The 18,639-nt window shown below is 43.8% G+C and overlaps 2 protein-coding genes across 9 annotated transcripts in view; both read right to left on the reverse strand.

Annotated features, from left to right (window-relative positions):
* Positions 1–72: 72 nt before the first annotated feature.
* acad9 (acyl-CoA dehydrogenase family, member 9) lies at positions 73–11,824 on the reverse strand. The gene is made up of 18 exons (XM_012838526.3): positions 11,501–11,824; positions 11,107–11,200; positions 10,850–10,951; positions 10,627–10,733; positions 10,105–10,205; positions 9,900–9,978; positions 9,426–9,600; positions 8,790–8,863; positions 8,366–8,441; positions 8,040–8,110; positions 7,533–7,652; positions 6,829–6,957; positions 4,957–5,036; positions 4,627–4,753; positions 4,242–4,319; positions 3,090–3,218; positions 1,909–1,981; positions 73–1,600 (listed from the first exon to the last, which is right to left on the reverse strand). The coding sequence occupies exons 1-18, from the start codon at positions 11,681–11,683 to the stop codon at positions 1,500–1,502; spliced, it is 1,899 nt and encodes a 632-aa protein (XP_012693980.2). The 5' UTR covers positions 11,684–11,824; the 3' UTR covers positions 73–1,499.
* A 1,561-nt stretch (positions 11,825–13,385) lies between these two features.
* iqsec1b (IQ motif and Sec7 domain ArfGEF 1b) overlaps positions 13,386–18,639 on the reverse strand; it is a 196,159-nt gene continuing 190,905 nt past the window's right edge. For 7 of the 8 annotated variants that reach the window (XM_031567598.1, XM_031567597.1, XM_031567601.2 and 4 more), the window contains one exon: positions 13,386–18,096. In XM_031567598.1, the coding sequence (XP_031423458.1) occupies positions 17,524–18,096 (573 nt within the window). In that variant the 3' untranslated portion in view covers positions 13,386–17,523. The remainder of the gene's footprint in view (positions 18,097–18,639) is intronic. The other variant, XM_031567603.2, reaches the window with a different exon arrangement.

Raw genomic sequence — 18,639 nt, forward strand, 5'->3', positions numbered from 1 at the left:
AACCTTCAGTGACACACACAATGGTATAGTTATGGACAGAAAACACTTGGAGAAAAATAAGAGAAGCTTGGATGTTAGAGAAAAGTGTTTATATCTTATGCAAAAATACTGCATGGCCATACACAACACTATTCAATTCAAAACAGAACCATCCAGCTGGGTGTCATAAGTCATAAACGGAAATCAAGATGTCTGGTTTTAGTGTGACAGTCTTGTGTGTGTGTGTGTGTGAACAGACTGTTCCTGTCCCGGAGGCCTCAGGGGCAGCCGATGAAGAGAGGCAGAGAAGGGCACCACGTGGCCCTCATGGACAAGAGTCTGATGACGACCAGAACAGAAGCAATGACCCACACCACTCTTCCACCCAATATAAAAATAACAACTCCTTCAGGTGAATAAAGACACTGAAGTTAAAGAAAAAAGTAACAAAGAAACAAAGTTAGATCGCAGCGCAAAACAACTAGGGAGAGAGAGGAAAGAGGGAGGGAGAGAGAGAGAAACTGAGAGAGGGAGAGAGATGGGGAGACATAAAGAGAGGGAAAGAGGAGAGTGCGATATATGTATTAACATGCTAACAGATCTTCATGTAGTGAATCATACTCATGACTGACTGCAGAAAAGCAAGATATTAGGATTGCTATTTGAAGATTCGATGCTACCGAGTTAGCAGAACAGGGAGCGCAGGACAGCATCTAACCACGCTCAACTCACACGGCCTGTGCAAGAGCATGCATAATAAACCGTGTGTGTTTTGTGTGTGTTTTTTGTGTGTGTGTGTGTGTGTGTGTTTTGTGCCTTGGGGGGCAGGCGCTACTGGAGGGCGTGCTCGTTCCAGCACAAGAGGGAAGCGCTACCACTGGCAGAGGCGGAGCTGGAGGTGTATCGCTTTCAGAGCCGCGGCGGCGAGGTCACCAAACCGCCACGGCCCATGGCTGTCCAAACACCAGCAGCCGGAAAACGTCCCAGAGACGCGCAGCCACGCAGCCACAGAACAGCGGTCCCCCATCTGCATTAATAATAAATACTTAAGGGGCTTCACCCACCCACCCACAGACTCAACACTGGCTTCCTCTAGATAGCGCAATGAAGTGGCACTTTGGTGGGTTGCAGACATGATAAGGCATTTATGTCAAGACATCTTCAAATGAAAAAACAATATCTAATGAAGAAAAAAGGCACCTGGTACAGGAAAACAACACTTTTTTTGTGATGCTGTAGTAGAAGTAGTATATTAAAAACATATTCCAAAATAAAAGATAAGAGTTCTTTTAATAAATCATTTTTTTTTGTTTTACTGTATTTCATATGTACACAGGTTAAATTAACATTGGAGCTAAGAGCTTTTCATAAAACAATTCAAAACCCGATCTGACTGAGAAAACAGAATGACAGCCAGATGAGAGGGTAGTGAAAAGGACTCGGTCATGGATGGAGCGTGGGGACGAGACCAGAGTGGGGGGGATGGAGGCATCGTCCGATTAGATCACAGTGGGCCATTTTTACAAAGTTCTTTCCAATGGATGAGAGCAGACATAGGCTCTCTTCTCCAGCACCTCTTGGGCAATCTTCTTGATGTTTGCGTCGTTGTTCTCTGGCGAATCTGGAACGGATATAATTTTATTACACGACGACCGGAATTCATTTGTTGACTTGATCTAGAGTGGTCCTGTATGCTTGAACGAGTCTGACCCAAAGGTATTGAAAGGCAGAAAAAAAAAAGTTTATGAAATTGTAGTGATTAAAACGAGGCTAAGTGGAAAAATGTGGACTTTATACGCAACAGTGTAGGGCTGAGAGACGCTTTAGAAGGTCAAGCAGGGAAACAAGGATACATGTGTAAGTATTTTGTCTCAAAACGCTATAAAATGCATTGGGCTGTTCCCAATTACCCTTCTGTGTTGCACTTACTTTTTTGCAGCTGAGTCATCAACAAGTTGTTTTTGAAATAGGCATCGGCGCAGAATGTGTTTGCAAGGAGCACCTTCAGGGAGAAAAAAAAAATAATAAAGAAAAGAAATAGAAAGAAAGAACAACGTGAATTTGTGCTCTGAACTCAGACATGGGGAAAGGGAGACAGGCAGGGAGACAGGCGGGGAGACAGGGCGGGGAGGAATGAGAGCAAAGCCGACATTGATCCGCTTTTTGTTGAAACATGGCCATAGAGAGGGGTGCGCTGCACAGGGGTTGTGTGTGTTCATCCCATAAGAAGCAGCTCTGTGTTCTGCCTTGCATCTGTGCACTGCTAGTGTGCTAGTGTGTGTGTGTGTGTGTGTATGAAAGTCTGAATCGGATTTAAATATGATGAGAGGAAATCATCTGCAATGTGAAGGGCAGTGTTGTTTTGTTGTTTTTGGACTGGTCTGTAAAATTGGTAGAGGATGTAACAATTCTTCAATTCCTTAACCAAACCCCAGGGGGCAGAAATACTGCTAAATAACCACACTATTGCCACCTACTTCAACATGCCAAATTAAAAAGGTAACCTTTCCTTCTGCCTTTGCAGTGCTTTTGTAGTAGCCGTTTCAGATTGATTCAATAAATGGCTGGAGGTAATGTGTAATCTTAGTTTGGCTGTGGAGTTGGCTGAAGTTATGGCTATGATGGGATGATTGTGATGTGGAGAGACAAGATGACTGGGAGAACACCCACAGTGCAATGGGAGGATCTGAGAGCCGGAGGAATGGGATCATAAAACTGTTCAGCAGAACGGCATAAGAGCACGATGCCGCTAAAATCAAAACGATGGGATGCTGAATGACAGCTGGAGGACTTCTAATGGCCCCCGTTCGTTTGTAACTTTTCTGTACTTTGTAAATCACATTTGTGGAGTATTAGAACCGTGTTGGCCGTACAGCTGGAAGTTGAACAGACTTATCAAAGCTAACATGCTTAAACATGGTTTTAATATGGTTATTATTTTACATTTCTAACATTCATGATTCATTTGCCTTGAACAGCACTTTTTGGGCATACTGGTGAAATGTCCGATTATCACCTTTTAGTCAAAATGTGTGAATTATATTAATTAATTCATTATACAATGAATTAAATAGTGAATTGAGTCTGATTCAGTGGTGGTGAAGTGGTACCTCGTGGTCGTGGTTCCTGAGGCCGATGCTGATGGAGCGGCTGGATCTGGACAGCACGGCGGTCATGGCGTACATGTTAATGAGCACGTCCGCCACGCGCTTCAGAATCAGCTGCTCGTCCACGATCGACTGAGAGAGGGGAGAGGAGACAAGTCAGGATTATGATAAACAGAGCAAAAACAGACAGAAAAGGAAAGACAGAAAGGACTATAAAGAGCAACGAGAGATAAGTGGGGATAGAGTTACTAAGACCTGCTTGAGTTATGGCGGTCTTACAATGTCCAGAGGACAAATACATGAGCAAGAGACACTCGGAGACAGCACTGCTATCACACGACAACTTGCAACACTATACAGGAGAAGCAGACTTGGAGAGGGAGTCGGAGGCGGGGAGGTGGAAAGAATCCTGGAGTGAGGGAGCTGCGTGAGCCGTCGTGACCGACCCCTCTCCACAGTCTCGTCCAGACCGCAGCAGCAGCAGCACACCTTCAACCCCCCCCCAGCCTGTTCTCCGGGGCAGATGAAAGCTCTGCAGCTGAAAGATTTACACACTTTTAAACTTTCCCTTTTGCACCAAACCGGCGTGAAATGTGGTCGGCCATCGGTTCCACTGAAAAAAGACAAAACATTTGGTGGTGGTGTGGGGGGGGGGGTGAAGGCCTTCCAGAGTACGTACTGTAGCCGTCCCACTACGGGCCTGATTATAATAGCATGGGGCTCAGCGAATCTCCACGGAAACAGAGCAGGGTCTGAGGCCAGCTGTCCCACACATGAGCATTACCTCAGTCCGACAGGAAATCGGGGGGCGGGGCGGGATTGGGGGTGCATTCCCACTCGTGCTAAACACAGCCCACACTAATTACCCCAAGCCTGTTCCCGTAGTAACTAACAGCACATTAAGGGACCCTGAAAAAAATGGCATCTCAAAAATGTGCGTAGGAAGTGAGTGAGTCATAGAAATCAGCTTTCACCCTGCCTACCTCTTTTTCTCTCTGTCTCAAAAGAAGATAGAGGAAAAAAGTGCTTTTGCTGGGATGATTCAAAATCATTCAAATGAGGAAAGACTGAGATCAAAGAGCAAATAGTGACGCCGTGGATCTACATGAATGTGCAGAGAGAAATGAGAGATTGATGCAGAGGATGTTACATCACCTTTCCAAATCTGTACAACAGGCCCTCCACAGTAGAGCTAAAGAAAGCCACATTCTCCTCAAGCTGCTTTGCACTGTCCTGAATGAAACAACAGTGAAAGACAAGACAGCAGTCAGTGACCAACATACAATCACAGCAGAAATCTCTTCATAGCTCATTGTGACAACCTGATCCTGATACATTTTGAGTTTCAGAGAGAGGTAATAAATGATAATACAATTCTGTGACATGGCTTGGTGCCAGGTGTTGTTATGTTATCACCGTGGCAACTAGAAGAGTGAGTGTTGAAAAAAAAAAAAAAAAAATGCTTTCAGTAAAAGGTCATGAGGCCCCAGCCTTACAGCTTAATGTAGGAGTGGGTGGGTGTGACTGTGCGGTCGCTCACCTGCAGGCTGGCATGGACCACGCCGTCCTTCCCAGTCAGACCCAGATCCTGATGCCTGCCCAGAGTCTGGCGCAGCTTATTGCCCATGATCTCAAAGGCCACGCCGACATTCCCACTCTTCATCTCCCTGACAGAGGCAAGACGAGATGGACAGAAAGAGGCGAGGAAGAGGGAAGAGACAAAAGGAGGGTGAGAGGACCACAGATGGGTACGCAGACACACACATGGAGACGTAAACAGGCACGTATAGTTCTTTGGACAGACATATTGATTGCCAGACTGATCGACAGGCTGATAGAAAACTACTTTCCTGGTTGTGGAAGTACTTACTTGATCTTTCCTGTCAGTACTTTGCCAGCATACTGCATGCCTGTGAGTGCGATGTACATCCTCAGGATCTCATTGGTACCCTGAGCAGGAAGAGGGGCACATAGTTCAGTGGATGCTCTTCGACTTCACCAGCATATAAACTCCCTACCCTACCCTTCACCTTGCAGCCTCAGTCTAATTCATTAACCACCCTCCCTTCCCCGTCTCCTTGGGCTCACTGCGTGGCCGACAGTGCTCCCTCTGGTGGCCACACCGGGGAGAGACGCCTCAGGACAGTTGCCAAGTCCTTTTCCTGTCTCATGATTGGAGCCAGGTGCTTCGCTCTGCTTTCATTCTGCAGAGTATGGTATGTTGAGAGGAGGAGGAGGGGTGGTCCCACATCACGTTACAAAGTTTAAGCAGTATGGTTGGCCACTGGCCAACTCCTGTACGGGAACGCTAACATCCTGAGCCCTCAGCACTAACGCAAGAACATGCAACAATAAAGCTGAGGTAAAAACAGGGTCCTGGAACTCTCAGTGTTCGCGCACTGGAACTGTCCACCCAAGAATAAAGTACACAAACTGGGAATGGCAACCTGGAGACATGTCCTTAACACATGTTCTACTCCCTCTATAGCAGTGGTCCCCAACCACCGGGCCGCGGCCCGGTACCGGTCCGTGAGGCATTTCCTACCGGGCCGCAAAGAAAGAATAAATCATTTATATAATTTCCGTTGTATTAATTATTCAAGTCTGAAAGGTGTTTTATTTTGAAAAACAACCGGATTTTCCCCGATGTAACATTCGCCTGTGCCTCTTGACACGTCAAGACCCTTTTCTCGGTCACGAGATATGTTACTCAAAAAACAAGCACGCAAACTAGCGAAAATGAGTAAGAAACAAACGTTGCAAACCAGTGCAGAGGTAGGCTACTGTTGCAGAATGTGTCCATAATGCTTATTTATTCACTTATATTTGCAGTCTTCGTGTAGTGCTTTTTTAGAACATTACGATGCCTCTTAGAAGCATACATTTAAATGTGAAACGTAATTGTTAATGATTAAAATATTCTCATATTTTTTATTTTTATAATTATTTAAATCGGAGGATGTCTGTAGAATTGACGTGAACGCAATCACCAACGGTTTCTCACAAATTAAGCCCTTAAAAACAATCTGGCCGATTTACCACTGCTATTTAGCGTTCTTAAATTCTGGTCCAAGTTAAAAACGAATCCCAGATGAGAAAACTTTCATGAATGCCAGAATTGTCCCTGCAGTTACTTTTATACACGGAAGCATAGGTGCAACTCGCGTTCAATTGATAACTCTCCGTTTTATTGGTGGATCAGAAATGAAACTGTGTATTTGATTTGTTTGTGTCAGTCCAGCCCTTTGCATTTCGCCACGGAGGGAGCTTTCACTAAACATAGCCAGTCATAGGTCCTCGACGTTTTTTTTTTCTCCGTCTGTGACATCGCACCCCCCCCCGGGAGAGTGTCCCGCCCCCCACTTTGAGAACCACTGCTTTATAGGATAAAGTACAAGTCAGTACAATGGTGTGTTGTATTTTTCATGCACTTAACATTCGTTTTTATGCCGGTCGCGTTATTTTATTTTTGCTATATTTATCTGCCGGTCCGTGAAAATAATGCCTACATTAAACCGGTCCGTTGTGCAAAAAAGGTTGGGGACCCCTGCTCTATAGGACATTATGCATTCCCCTTCAAAGGAATGATCTGACATTTGAGACTTGTTCTGTGTACCATTTGGGGCTATTGGGGATTGTAGTTTTCACAGTTTTCTCTGTTCTAAGGATCTAGAACCTTTCAATGTTGGTCTATGGGAAGAGCAAAATATATTTTTTCTCTTTTGATTCCACTGGGGAGTACCTCAAAGATGAGAAGGATGCGGCAGTCCCTGAGGTAGCGCTCGTAGGGGTAGTTCTTGGTGTAGCCTAGGCCTCCCAGGACCTGCAGTGCCTCACTCACACACACCCAGCCGCCGTCTGAACTGAACACCTGCAGTGAGATCACACAGTGGGATTCAGTTACACAACTTAACACACATACAGACGAACGCACACACACACTACGTTCAACCACATACTTGCAGCAAATAGTTAAAACGGTAATCAGACACACACACACATACACACACACACACACACACACACACACACACACACACACACTTACATTCCAAATGGACCAGCTGCAGCAAGATCAGTCAGCAGAGCTATGTTAAAGTCACACACATTCTCTGAAGTGCACGCTGGCAGCAAGTTCATGTTTACACAGTCTCTCGGACAAACACATCCATATTTGATGTGAATTCCTTAAATGCCTCAGCCTCAGACCAAACAAACTTGTTCCAAGTTCATTTCTGAATTAGACAGATCCCAGAAATCCTTCACTGACACGCTCACATAATATACAAAACTAGAACATACATTACATAACATAACAACCTGAGGTCAAAGTTTAACTGATGTTAGCTACATAACCACCTGAGGTCAAAGAGTTTACCTGATGTTAGCTACATAACAACCTGAGGTCAAAGAGTTTAACTGATGTTAGCTACATAACCATCTCACCTTGACCATGGCTGCCTCAAGAGAACAATCCGGAAGGCCTGGCCTATCCATCATCCCAGCAGTGAGGTAGGCCATACTCTCCATCACAAAGGCATTCAGAGCCATGGTAGCGAACTTTTCCTACACACACACACAACACAAAAAAGAGATATTTCTCTCTATTTTACAATTACAAAGAGCTGAATGGCCATTCCTATTCCCAACCCTGCTGTGTTCCATGTCAAACCTGGAATAGGAAATAAATGAATGTCGGGGGCGCTGATGACACGTTTTGTTCAATACTGACGATTCTATAACTATTTAAAATACTGTGCATATAGAATGTGTTCCTGCCCTTATTAGTACCCAGTCATAAGCATCATCAAGGTCCCCAGCAAAGTAGGAGGGTCTGTAAGCGAAGGAATGCCACTTAAGTCCATTTTACTCCTTCCAACTCTGTAGACTCAAATTATGTGGCATTAAGAGATGACAGATTAAGATGCTTGACTGTTTAGGGATTTAAAATACCTGAATCATTCCGAAATCACTCAGTTTCTTGTTGAACTGTTTCCTTGTGCAGGCGTACTCTGCAGTCAGCTCTGGATAGAAAACAGGTGACAGAGACAGCAGCCTTTTAACTCCCATTTAACTTATTAAATTAATTTAATTCAATACTTTTTAAACAAATATTATAGGACACGCCCATTGAAATCTGAAAACAACTTTACAGAGTTTCGAATGTTTATTCTGTGGGTGAATTATGCACTGCATTACACCCAAATTATACAACACCTCCTTCAGAAACACAGACAAGTATTCTAGAACTCTCTCCCTGTGAAGTAATTTGCTCTCACCGATCAGCTTCTTGATCATCCCGGCGCCGGCACTGCCCATGCTGAAGCGGCCGCTATTCAGGATGTTCATGGCCACCTATACACACACACACACACACACACACACACACTTGGTATGCAAACGCTGACAGAACGGCAACTTCATTAAAGGGCTCACGTCAAAAGCGAAACTCTACAAACGAGGCAAAAAAAAGCTCGCACGGCAGCTCATTTTCAAACTCGGATCGGTTCAGAAGAGGAGGGAGATGTACAGTGTGGCTGGCTGTTCCATTGGCAAACTGCATACTGATGAGACGGCTCTTAATCAGTAGGTGAGAGGGCCTTTTTCATCCTCTCCCCGGAGGGAACCTCAGAGAGCGTGCCGACGCAGCCAAGCTGAACCCCCCTAATTGCGAGAGGCTGCTCCAATTCTCGAATACATTACCTTAAATCCACCGCCGACTTCTCCAATAACATTCTCCACAGGCACCTTGGTGTCCTCAAAAGTCACCTCGCAAGCTGGAAGGTAAACAACAAAAGTGTTGACAAAAACAACAACAAAAGACTGGGCAAAGTCCAACTCAAGCCATCTCTACTGACATTGTTTTTCCCAAGGACACTAGACGTCCTTCGGGACAAGGTTGTGCAGAATCTGTGTATGCTGCCACTTAACCCATTGCTCCTGAGTGTTCAGAATTAGCACACGGTATTTACATGGTTCCGTTGAAGGCCTAGTTTGTGTAAAACAAACCTCTAGGTAAATGTAGGTCTTTACTGTCTTACCAGTCACTTTTGGGTAAAAGTATTACACAACTCATTCCGGGTCACATCAGTTAGCAAATCAGCATTAATATAAATGAACACAACAGATGGGTCTAACAGCTATGTTCAGAGAACTGCACGTCGCATATAAGTAAAATGCATTGTGTAACCCAAAAGGTGCATCAAGCTAAATCTGTTAATCTACAGGTCGACATGGCATAGTACTCAAAAGATTTCACTGTTAATTGTTATTATGCACTACTGATTATACAAGAGGTCCAGCCAGCCATGCATCATGGGTTCTGAAAGCCAGACATACTATTGGAGCCGCGGATGCCAAGCTTGTCCTCTGGCTTGCCACTGGTGATGCCACCGAATGCCCTCTCCACGATGAAAGCAGAGATCTTGTCTTTCTTCTGCCCGTCTTTGTCCACCACCTCAGTCCGGGCAAACACTGTCATTATGTCTGCAAAGCCACCATTCGATATCCATATCTAAAGAACACAGACAAGTCCATCAGCATCCTACTGATTTATTCAATGACTGATTGGAACAGCACCAACTCCCTCTCTCTGTCTACAAAGACTGACACACACAGAATACCAGCATGTGGTCAGCACGATGAAAAAACAAAACACGCTTTGCTTTAAATGTTGTAACTTTAAAATCCATTCCCATGTAGCTTTCACACCTTTAATTCATTTTAAATTCCAATAAAAAAAAAAATAACACACATAAACAGATGGGAATTGAAGACAACTGGTAGCTTTCTTTAATCTAACATGTCTGTCACCTTTGACCCATTTAATAGGTAATGAGTCCCGTCCTCTGTCAGCGTTGCTTTGGTCTGAATAGAGGCAGCGTCACTCCCGCTGAAAACACACACAGACACACACAGAGACACACACACAGACAGACACACACACAGACAGAGAGAGAGTGATATCAGTGATGAGTGACATAAAGCATTGCAACATGATCAGTGGAAGTCATTTTACCTCCCAGGCTCTGTAAGGCAGAAGGCAGCGACGTTCTCCCCTGTTGCCAGTTTGGGCAGGTACTTGGCCTTCTGCTCCTCATTACCAGCAATCAGAATCCCCTAAAACGCAGATGGGGGAAAAAAAAGAAAAATCTTTATAAGCCATTAGGGGTGAATCTTAACAAAACAACTTCCCCCATTACGTTCCCGAACTTCATCATTGATGATTATGTCAAAGACCATCTAGGACAAGTTAGGTGATGGAAACTTTAACATAACCTTTCTGCATTATTCAAAAACAAAATAACACCCCTCAGTCCATGGCCATAGTACCTCATAGTGCGATCAAGTTTGACTTGCCATCATTTGTCTTTACAGTTCGAAAACAGCTCAAAGTTCATCCATCTACTATTTGTTTATTTGCCTAAAATTCCATCTGAATAATGCTGTTCAGCTTCACAGAGGCGCAAGCAAAAGACAACAAAGTTTGGGAGAAATGCATCACATCCAGCATCATCTACACACTAATAAGCCTACGAACCTTTAAACCAATAGCTTGATGAGCTGCAAGTGTGACAGCGATGGAACCATCCAGAGATATGATCTCCCCCAGACGGGCATACATGGTGTTGGACAACCCCAGTCCACCTGAAGAACAAAGTTTCTCCACATTACAGTTCAGACACCCTTTCTGTCCATCCATCACAACAAATGCAGGATCAGTGCGAGGCTTTATACCATACAATAGACTCGGAGTAGCTTACCATAATCTTCAGGGACCTGAATCCCAAACAGCCCCAACTCCTTCAACCCATTCAAAGTTTCAGGTGGAATCTTGGCCTCGTGGTCTATCCTCTTCGAATCGACTTAAATACGAAATACATTATATGGGTCAGCATGGAAAGAATTGGCTGCATATTAACTTGTTACTTGACGCTACAATTATATCAGGAGTAAATCAGTTGAGATCAGAAATAAAAAGCTATGACTCTAGTAACAGTATTATTAGAATACTATGTACCATCCTCATTGAAGAACTTCTCCACAGGGACAACGAATTGATTTATTTCTTCTAATTCCTCATTTGTAATTTCAGGGTAGGGGAAAACTTCATCCTGCAAGTAACAAGAGGGCACATATAATCAGTGAGTAAACCATGTTAACGTTTACCTGGTCCACCCTAAAAAAGATGGGTGTTGTCACAATCTCTAACCTTTCCGTTGACGAAAGCTAGGTAAAGTTATCGCTACTGACTGGCTGGCTAGGGTTATCCTTGTTAGCTCACTAGCAGGTAAAACTTTAAAGGTAACACGTTATTTCCGAAATTCTCACATCAATGTCCAGATGAAGGTCAAAGAAAAGTCCGTCTAATTTAGCTATGAACTGTCAACCAGTTAGACTCAACATCAACTTACCTTGTTTAGTTTACCAAGAAACAAATCCTTGGCATACGCAAGATTCCTCGAGTTGGTTTTAATTGAGCGTTGCACCTGAAGATGTGACAGGGGTTCTTTTCTCGTTTGTCCGATTTGAGGTCTTATTAATCTTCTTCCAACTTTAAGCGAGTTAGATAAAAAGAAAAGCCTATTCAGACTCATTGTCTATGACAAAAGTGTTATCACCGTTTCCCCTTTACAAAGCTCTAAATAGAATTTGCCGAAAAAAGGCAGAGGTTAGCCGCTGTTTTGTAGTGGATGGAAGGAAACCTTTCACCTATTTCTGTCGCACAGTAATGACGACGTCGGTTGTGTTGGGTAACCCGTCGGTTCGTGCGATTCCCGTATATCCACTAGATGTCAGTCTTTATCTTTGAATAACGATAACAACTTAATCCTTGAAAAAGGACGAGTAGCAGCATACATTTCTTGAACTAAGGGGACAGCGAACTTCTTTGTAGGCTAAAATGTGTTCATCCCATTCCACTTCAAATTAATTTTAATAATGTCTGCTACTGTAGCCTTCTTAACATAGGGGCCTACATTATCATCTGAAGAAGACAGGTTATAACATCTAATTTATATGTTACACATACATTTCTGAACGTCTTAAGAAAACGTGTATGGATGTCTATGGAAGACACTTATATTTGCCTTTTGTCATAGGCTTCTGCATGTGGAGGACTTCAAATGCACTATTTTAGGAAGTGTTTAGTAGGCTACTGATGCTTGTCTCATACCCCTTACCCTCTTTACAATGACACAGCAGTTTACACTAGCAAAGTGAGCTCCTGAGATGTTTCGGAGAGTTGGCCTGGGATATATTTAGCTTTGACCGAGGAGCAGCCAGACAAAATGGCACAGTGACAGGTGCTCTTTATCTCTCTCTCTCACTCACTCACACACACACACACACACACACACACACACACACACACACACACACACACACACACACACACACACACACACACACACACACACACACACACACACACACACACTTAACCTGTCTTTGTATGATTCAGACTGGAGTATCATCATACTTAACTGTCAAATTTACTTCTCGTACAATTCCCTGGCAATTACACCGTCACAAGCCCTTTGGTACTTGAACATTCAATTAAATTAAAATGGAATGGCTTAGAACTTGGCAAACACAGACTGCAGGGGTGACAGGGCCGTACAAATGCAGGGCCCATCTAGGGCAGAGATGCTTAGGGCCTCCCTCTGAGCAATCAGATGTATAAGCCTCTTCAATCTCCCAGCAGGCCAGCTGAGACAGACACATGACTCAGTCTAGCCGCAAAGCTGCGCAGTGCACCCCCCTCATACAATCTCTCTCACCCAAGATGGACAAATGGAAAGACAATGACACTTTGTCAGTTTCAATTGTGTGTGTGTGTGTGTGTGTGTGTGTGTGTGTGTGTGTGTGTGTGTGTGTGTGTGAGAGAGAGAGAGAGAGAGAGAGAGTGAGAGAGAGGGAGGGAGAAAGAGAATCTTCTTAACTGAGGAATGTATTAGCCATATTATCTGACAAAACCTGAGAGATCAGTCACTGAAAAGCTTGACATGTTGTCGTGCCTATTGTGAACACTGTGAAGCCATTGTATTTATGCTTTATGTGAGACATATTTAACCATTATCAAGTCATTATTCTACACACAGGATATTAACTAATGCATGATATAACTACAATACTCAGATGCATCACACAACACCTACTCCTGTTGGATTCCAATGTTCACCGGCTTCCAATCTTCATTTAATTCCAATAATTTGCTGTAATGAAAAAAAAACATATTTGCCACTGCCCCCCCCAGTCACCTCAGTTCCCTCAGAAGGACAGATACAAGACCTTACATATAGTATATCATTTTTATTTTGTGTTCTCAACATGGTCACAGTTTTTAAGTGTTACATCAACAGGGTCTCGTCATCTACTTTTAGAAACAAACTATGAAAATGAATGTCCTCCTCCCCTCTGTTGTTGTCGTAAATATAAAATGAGTTGGGGGCAAAAGTATAGGATTTTCTGAGGACAATAATGGGGAGAAGCCATGGTTATGTAACAGTCGAATTTTTTTAAGACACTGCAGTTCCTATGACAATTTGGTACACCTGGTAGCAGAAGACATTACGCTGATAGTAGTCCTCAAAAGAGGGGGGTGGGGGGTGGGGGGGAGAAATGCACCTTTCGATGTTATGGTTGACATAGAATACTAATATGATACACACTATATACACATTTTGAACCACGTTTCCACCCCTTCAGTGCCCCTCCAGAATCCTTGGTATCCTTTCCTTGAGATGTTCGTCAACTTGACTTACAGGTATATACATGAGGACAGTCTTCATTACGCATATACATAAGTGCATCGATGGTCTTAATTTACAATGGGTAAATGAAGGAGATACATGCCCAAAGCAACATACTGCCTAATGTGGAGGAACATGACACTTAAAAAAGACTGATAGACAAACACAAAATGCAAACAAACTGATAACAGGTTGAGGAGAGGGCAAAAAAAAACAGAAGTTACATTTCATTTAACTTACAGTTAACCCAGAGAAGATAGGCAGCAACTGCATGCACAGCTTTGAGAATTGTGGTTTGAACTGATCTGTACAAAGCCAAAAGACCACAACATGTGTGCTTCATATCACAATTTCTTTTCTGAACAATCATATGTTGACGTTAGAACGCTGATGAAAATCAAATAAACAAAGATTTAGGATATTTTATTTGTCGCAAAATGTTTTGAAACATATATAACATATATAAAACATATTTCAGACATAATTTATGAATTCCTTTCACAAGTACTTCCTGTTTGATAATAATAGATAATAATTAGTTTCTTCATTCAATATAGATTACAAATTGATTGTGTAAACATAAATGATAGGAGATTCTAGATCCTCTACAGATTTGACTGACTATGCCTTTAGATCTACCTGATGACTCTATAATGACTTTAATTCATTCTGGTTAAGTAGCTAAGATTTGGATTTAAGAGGTTAGCCATCAATTACGTTGACCACAACTTCCTTTGATTGCGGCATACTTGTGTATGTCTTGCAAACTGTGCTATTGTCAGGGCTGAATTAGGCCTGCACTCCTCTTTCGTTGACTGATATGAAAGTCATTGCCATGTAACTGATCTGGCTGGCATAAACACACACTGATGAAGAGAACCTCATTCAGTGAGTGCTGCAGCGGGATCAAAATCATCCCAAATCCATCCTCATCTGCAATAAACAACTCAATCAAAGACTTCAGATCGGTGGAAAGTCTACTAGTCTTTTTAATATTATCACTCAATTTCAACAATAGTCCACTGTAACACTGATATATTTGTGGGAGTATACAATATTTAGAGAAGAGTATTACAATATAATGTTACATGCAAGAGTACTTTCTTTGACATTCCTCGTCATTTCTGTGAAGAGCCGGTTCTGCAAAACGAAAGCAACCCTTGCAGGTTACTGAAACAAACATGTTTATGGGGTAAGGAACAGCAACATAAAACAGAGACACCAACCAGAGTAAAACTGATACATATTGCACAACCAATCAGTAAAAAAGAGCAACAAAGAAAAGGAGAACAAAAAGGAAAAAGGTATATCAAAGAAAATCTCAGGAAAACACTAAAACTGGCCCCGGTTAAATGACCAGGGGACTACATTTAGTCGCAGATCACTACTCATAAAGTGAAAATTCATAAGGTGAAACAAGTGCTGTTTGCGACACATCACCTGATAAGCTCATCAGTTATTAAACCGTATCCCTCCATCTCTACCAAGATAGCTGATACTCTGGCCCAGGTCTGGCCCAGGTCAGGCCTGGTTCTGGCGTAGATGCGCTCCAGAGAACCAGGGTCAGATACAGTCCACTGTAAGTTGTGAGCCGGGACATAAGTCCTATATCGGCTTAAATGAGAGGACCTGCGAAAGAAGGCCCACATCAACTTCACTGATGTTTTAAATATATTCAAAAGGTGAAATGGAGTCTGTACACTATTAGAAAATACCATTACATTTACACCCTATTGGGTCTCGTGTACTGTACACCAGTCGCTGTTCTCTCTACATTAAAGTGAAAGGCATTCAGAGGGTTTCTCTATGGACAGAATCAAAGTGATCCTTGGATGCACTAAAAAAAACTTCAGTTGGGACACAGTGAAATCAGGGAATTGCGAGGAGCAAACTCAGCCAGCTGAGAAAGTCAACTTCAGGCTAGAAATTCTGAAATGTAAAGGAAAGTCACGTTCTTTACTTTGGTGGAGGGTCGTGGTAGTGGAGGTGGGGGAGGGGGCACAGTCTGCGTGTTTCTCATCCTTCTCCGCGGACACAAAACAAGGAAAAAGAAAGAAAGAAAAAAAAAAAAAAAAAAACTGAACAAAACATGGCCCACCCTACCCTTCTCTGCTCTGCTCTTCAGCAAAATAAACCCTAATGCTATCTCCAAAATAGCCTCCGTAATCACACCATCTTACAACCATATACATCATCTCTTTAATGTACAGTATTTCATTGTTTTTTCTTTATATATTCGTTTCTAAAAAAATAGGTTAAAAAAATAAAACCGTTGTGCACAGACAGAAACTGCTGTGTCACTGCCCAAGAGTCTCCAACTAATGGAGACTCCACCAAATGCCCCCCTCCCCCACAATCCCCACTGTATTCCTCCTTGCACCCCAAAACCCTCAGCCACCAATATTCCTGTTTGTGAGCTTCTCTTCCTGACAGAGCAACTTACACTGAAATGGGTGGTATTGGTGGAGGGGTGTGGTCAGCAAACTAGCATTCTAGAATATTCCAAGAGTCGAGAGTGATTCCAAGGCAACCAGAGATTGTCCAGGTCATTGAACTGCCTACCCAAGAATATCACTTCCACTGGTTTTTAACTTATCTATGTGTGTCTCTTACTCTCTATAGGTTTAATACTGACAGCTCAACTCCAACTGGTTCCCTCCATACGATTTTGCTCTATAACAATAATAATAACTGTCGATAATATTATTATCATTATTTTACAAAATACTATATGCATGATATACACAAAGCAAGTCTCTTCTTTTCTTTTTTTTTACTAAATCAGTTACTGCTTGAATAGTTGGCACATTTATTACTGCTAACAGGTATTACAGATAATTCTGGTCTACAGCTACATTAAATACTGGAACACCTACATTTTGTAACCGATTTCCATTCAGCATCTTCTCTCATGTCATGTTCCTTCACAACCCGAGCCAGTTTTAAAAATCACTCTTATGAGACATTACCAGATTCTGCAAAAAACTAGTACTCAGGATATTTTATAATGCTTTTAAGAAGCCCAGATAAGTAATTATTACAAGAGAAACAGTTGCCATGGTCTTTGTGCATGCACTTGCTTCACATTGCTTTTTTATGTTGTCGTTGTTGTTGTTGTAGTTGTTCATCAAGGAGAGGAGAGATGTCTATTTTCACTAGTGAAACAGCTTCTAGAAGGACGAGCGTAGAGCGAGCTGGAGAGAACAGTCACGTTAGCTTAGCTCGGTAGGCTAGAGAGTCTGAGGACTGTGAGGGCACGAGGCCAATAGGGCTCAAACTGCCTTCTGAAAATGTCCTGACGCAGGTAGCCGGGACTCGCAGAGGAGGGAGCGCACCTGATGAAATGAAATCCAGACTGGTCAAGAGGTCATTTGTGTCCCCACAGGGAAAAAAAAATCACTTCCCAGCTGACCATCTATTTTCTTTTTCCTCTGGTCAGCAGCCAGCAGCCAGCAAAATCGCTCTCTCTCACCTACACACACACACGTGCGCACCAGCAAGTGTGTGCTCATCTTGGCTGCTGCCAGGTGTCCGCTGCCAGTAACTGTCCCAGAAGAACTTGTATGTGTGTGTTTTAAAGTGTGTGTGTGTCTGTGTGTGTGTGTGCGTGTGTGTGTGTGTGTGTGTGTGTGTGTGTGTTTGTGTGTGTGTATGTGTGTGTGTGTGGAGCAGGCTTCTTCTTTTTATACCACAGTGCTGATTCCGCTGTGCTTGGGCTTGGTGGCGGCCGGCGGGGGGGCGGAGGGGGGCGGCTGGCTGTGGTGGTGAGGTGCATGCTGGGAGTGCGAGGCATGGGGCGGGAGCGGCGCGTGGCCGTGGGGCGGGTGCGGGGGGTGGGCGTGGGTGGTGGAGGAGGAGGAGGAGCCCGGCGGCGGGTGGTACTGGTGGGCCGTGTGCTGCAGGTTAGTCGGCGGGTGGTAGTGATGGTGGTGGTGGTAGGGCGGCGGGTTCTGCTGAAGTGTGCAGAACTGGCCGTGGTGCGTGTGCATTTGCGCCTGCGTCTCCGTGACGACCGGCCCCCCATCCCGTGCCGTGTGGTGCAGGTTGGTGGGGTGGGGCGTGTGCGAGATGAGGGTGGGGTGCCCAGGGGGGGGCGGGGCCTGGGGGGGCAGCGGGGACTTGCCCCTCTTGGTGCCGAACAGGGAGCCCAGCAGGGAGGAGGAGTTGGGGAGGGAGGCGTGCCCGCTATTGCGGGACGGGCAGTCGCGGCTGGACGTGGGTCTCCGGCGCATGTGAGGACTGCTAATGATGGAACCCTGCGGGGGAGAGAGCACACTCCGCGTCACGTCATGTCACACAACATCACACACACACACACACACACACACACTCACAGAGCTTTCACCCCCACCATTAAAGCAAAACCAAATATGTCAGCGAGGTGATGTGTTCAGTTGAGCTCACATGAGTTTCTGCTTGTTTAACTTGTCATTTGTAAACACTGTGCTAATGAATCCTCTCGACCTTGAGCTGACTTCATTCTAGAAGGCTTTTTGTAGCACTGATGTCATTCTACATTCCTGGACTTCTGGTGTGTGTGTGTGTGTGTGTGTGTGTGTGTGTGTGTGTGACTGTGTTTTCTCTGCAGACTAATGGCAATGGAGTTATTTAAGAGGTTTTTGTTTTCTTCTCAGCATTAATTAGCAGTGACCATAAACTTAAACTGAATACACCTGAATCTACATGATCCCTCTAGTTTGATAAACCTTCAAACATGATCACAGCAGACAGACTTCCTGTTGCACACCGATAAATAATACAAAATGAATTCTATACATATAATGTTCACTGACAAACCC

This window comes from Clupea harengus, chromosome 5, assembly GCF_900700415.2.
Source record: "Clupea harengus chromosome 5, Ch_v2.0.2, whole genome shotgun sequence".
NCBI lineage: Eukaryota > Metazoa > Chordata > Actinopteri > Clupeiformes > Clupeidae > Clupea > Clupea harengus.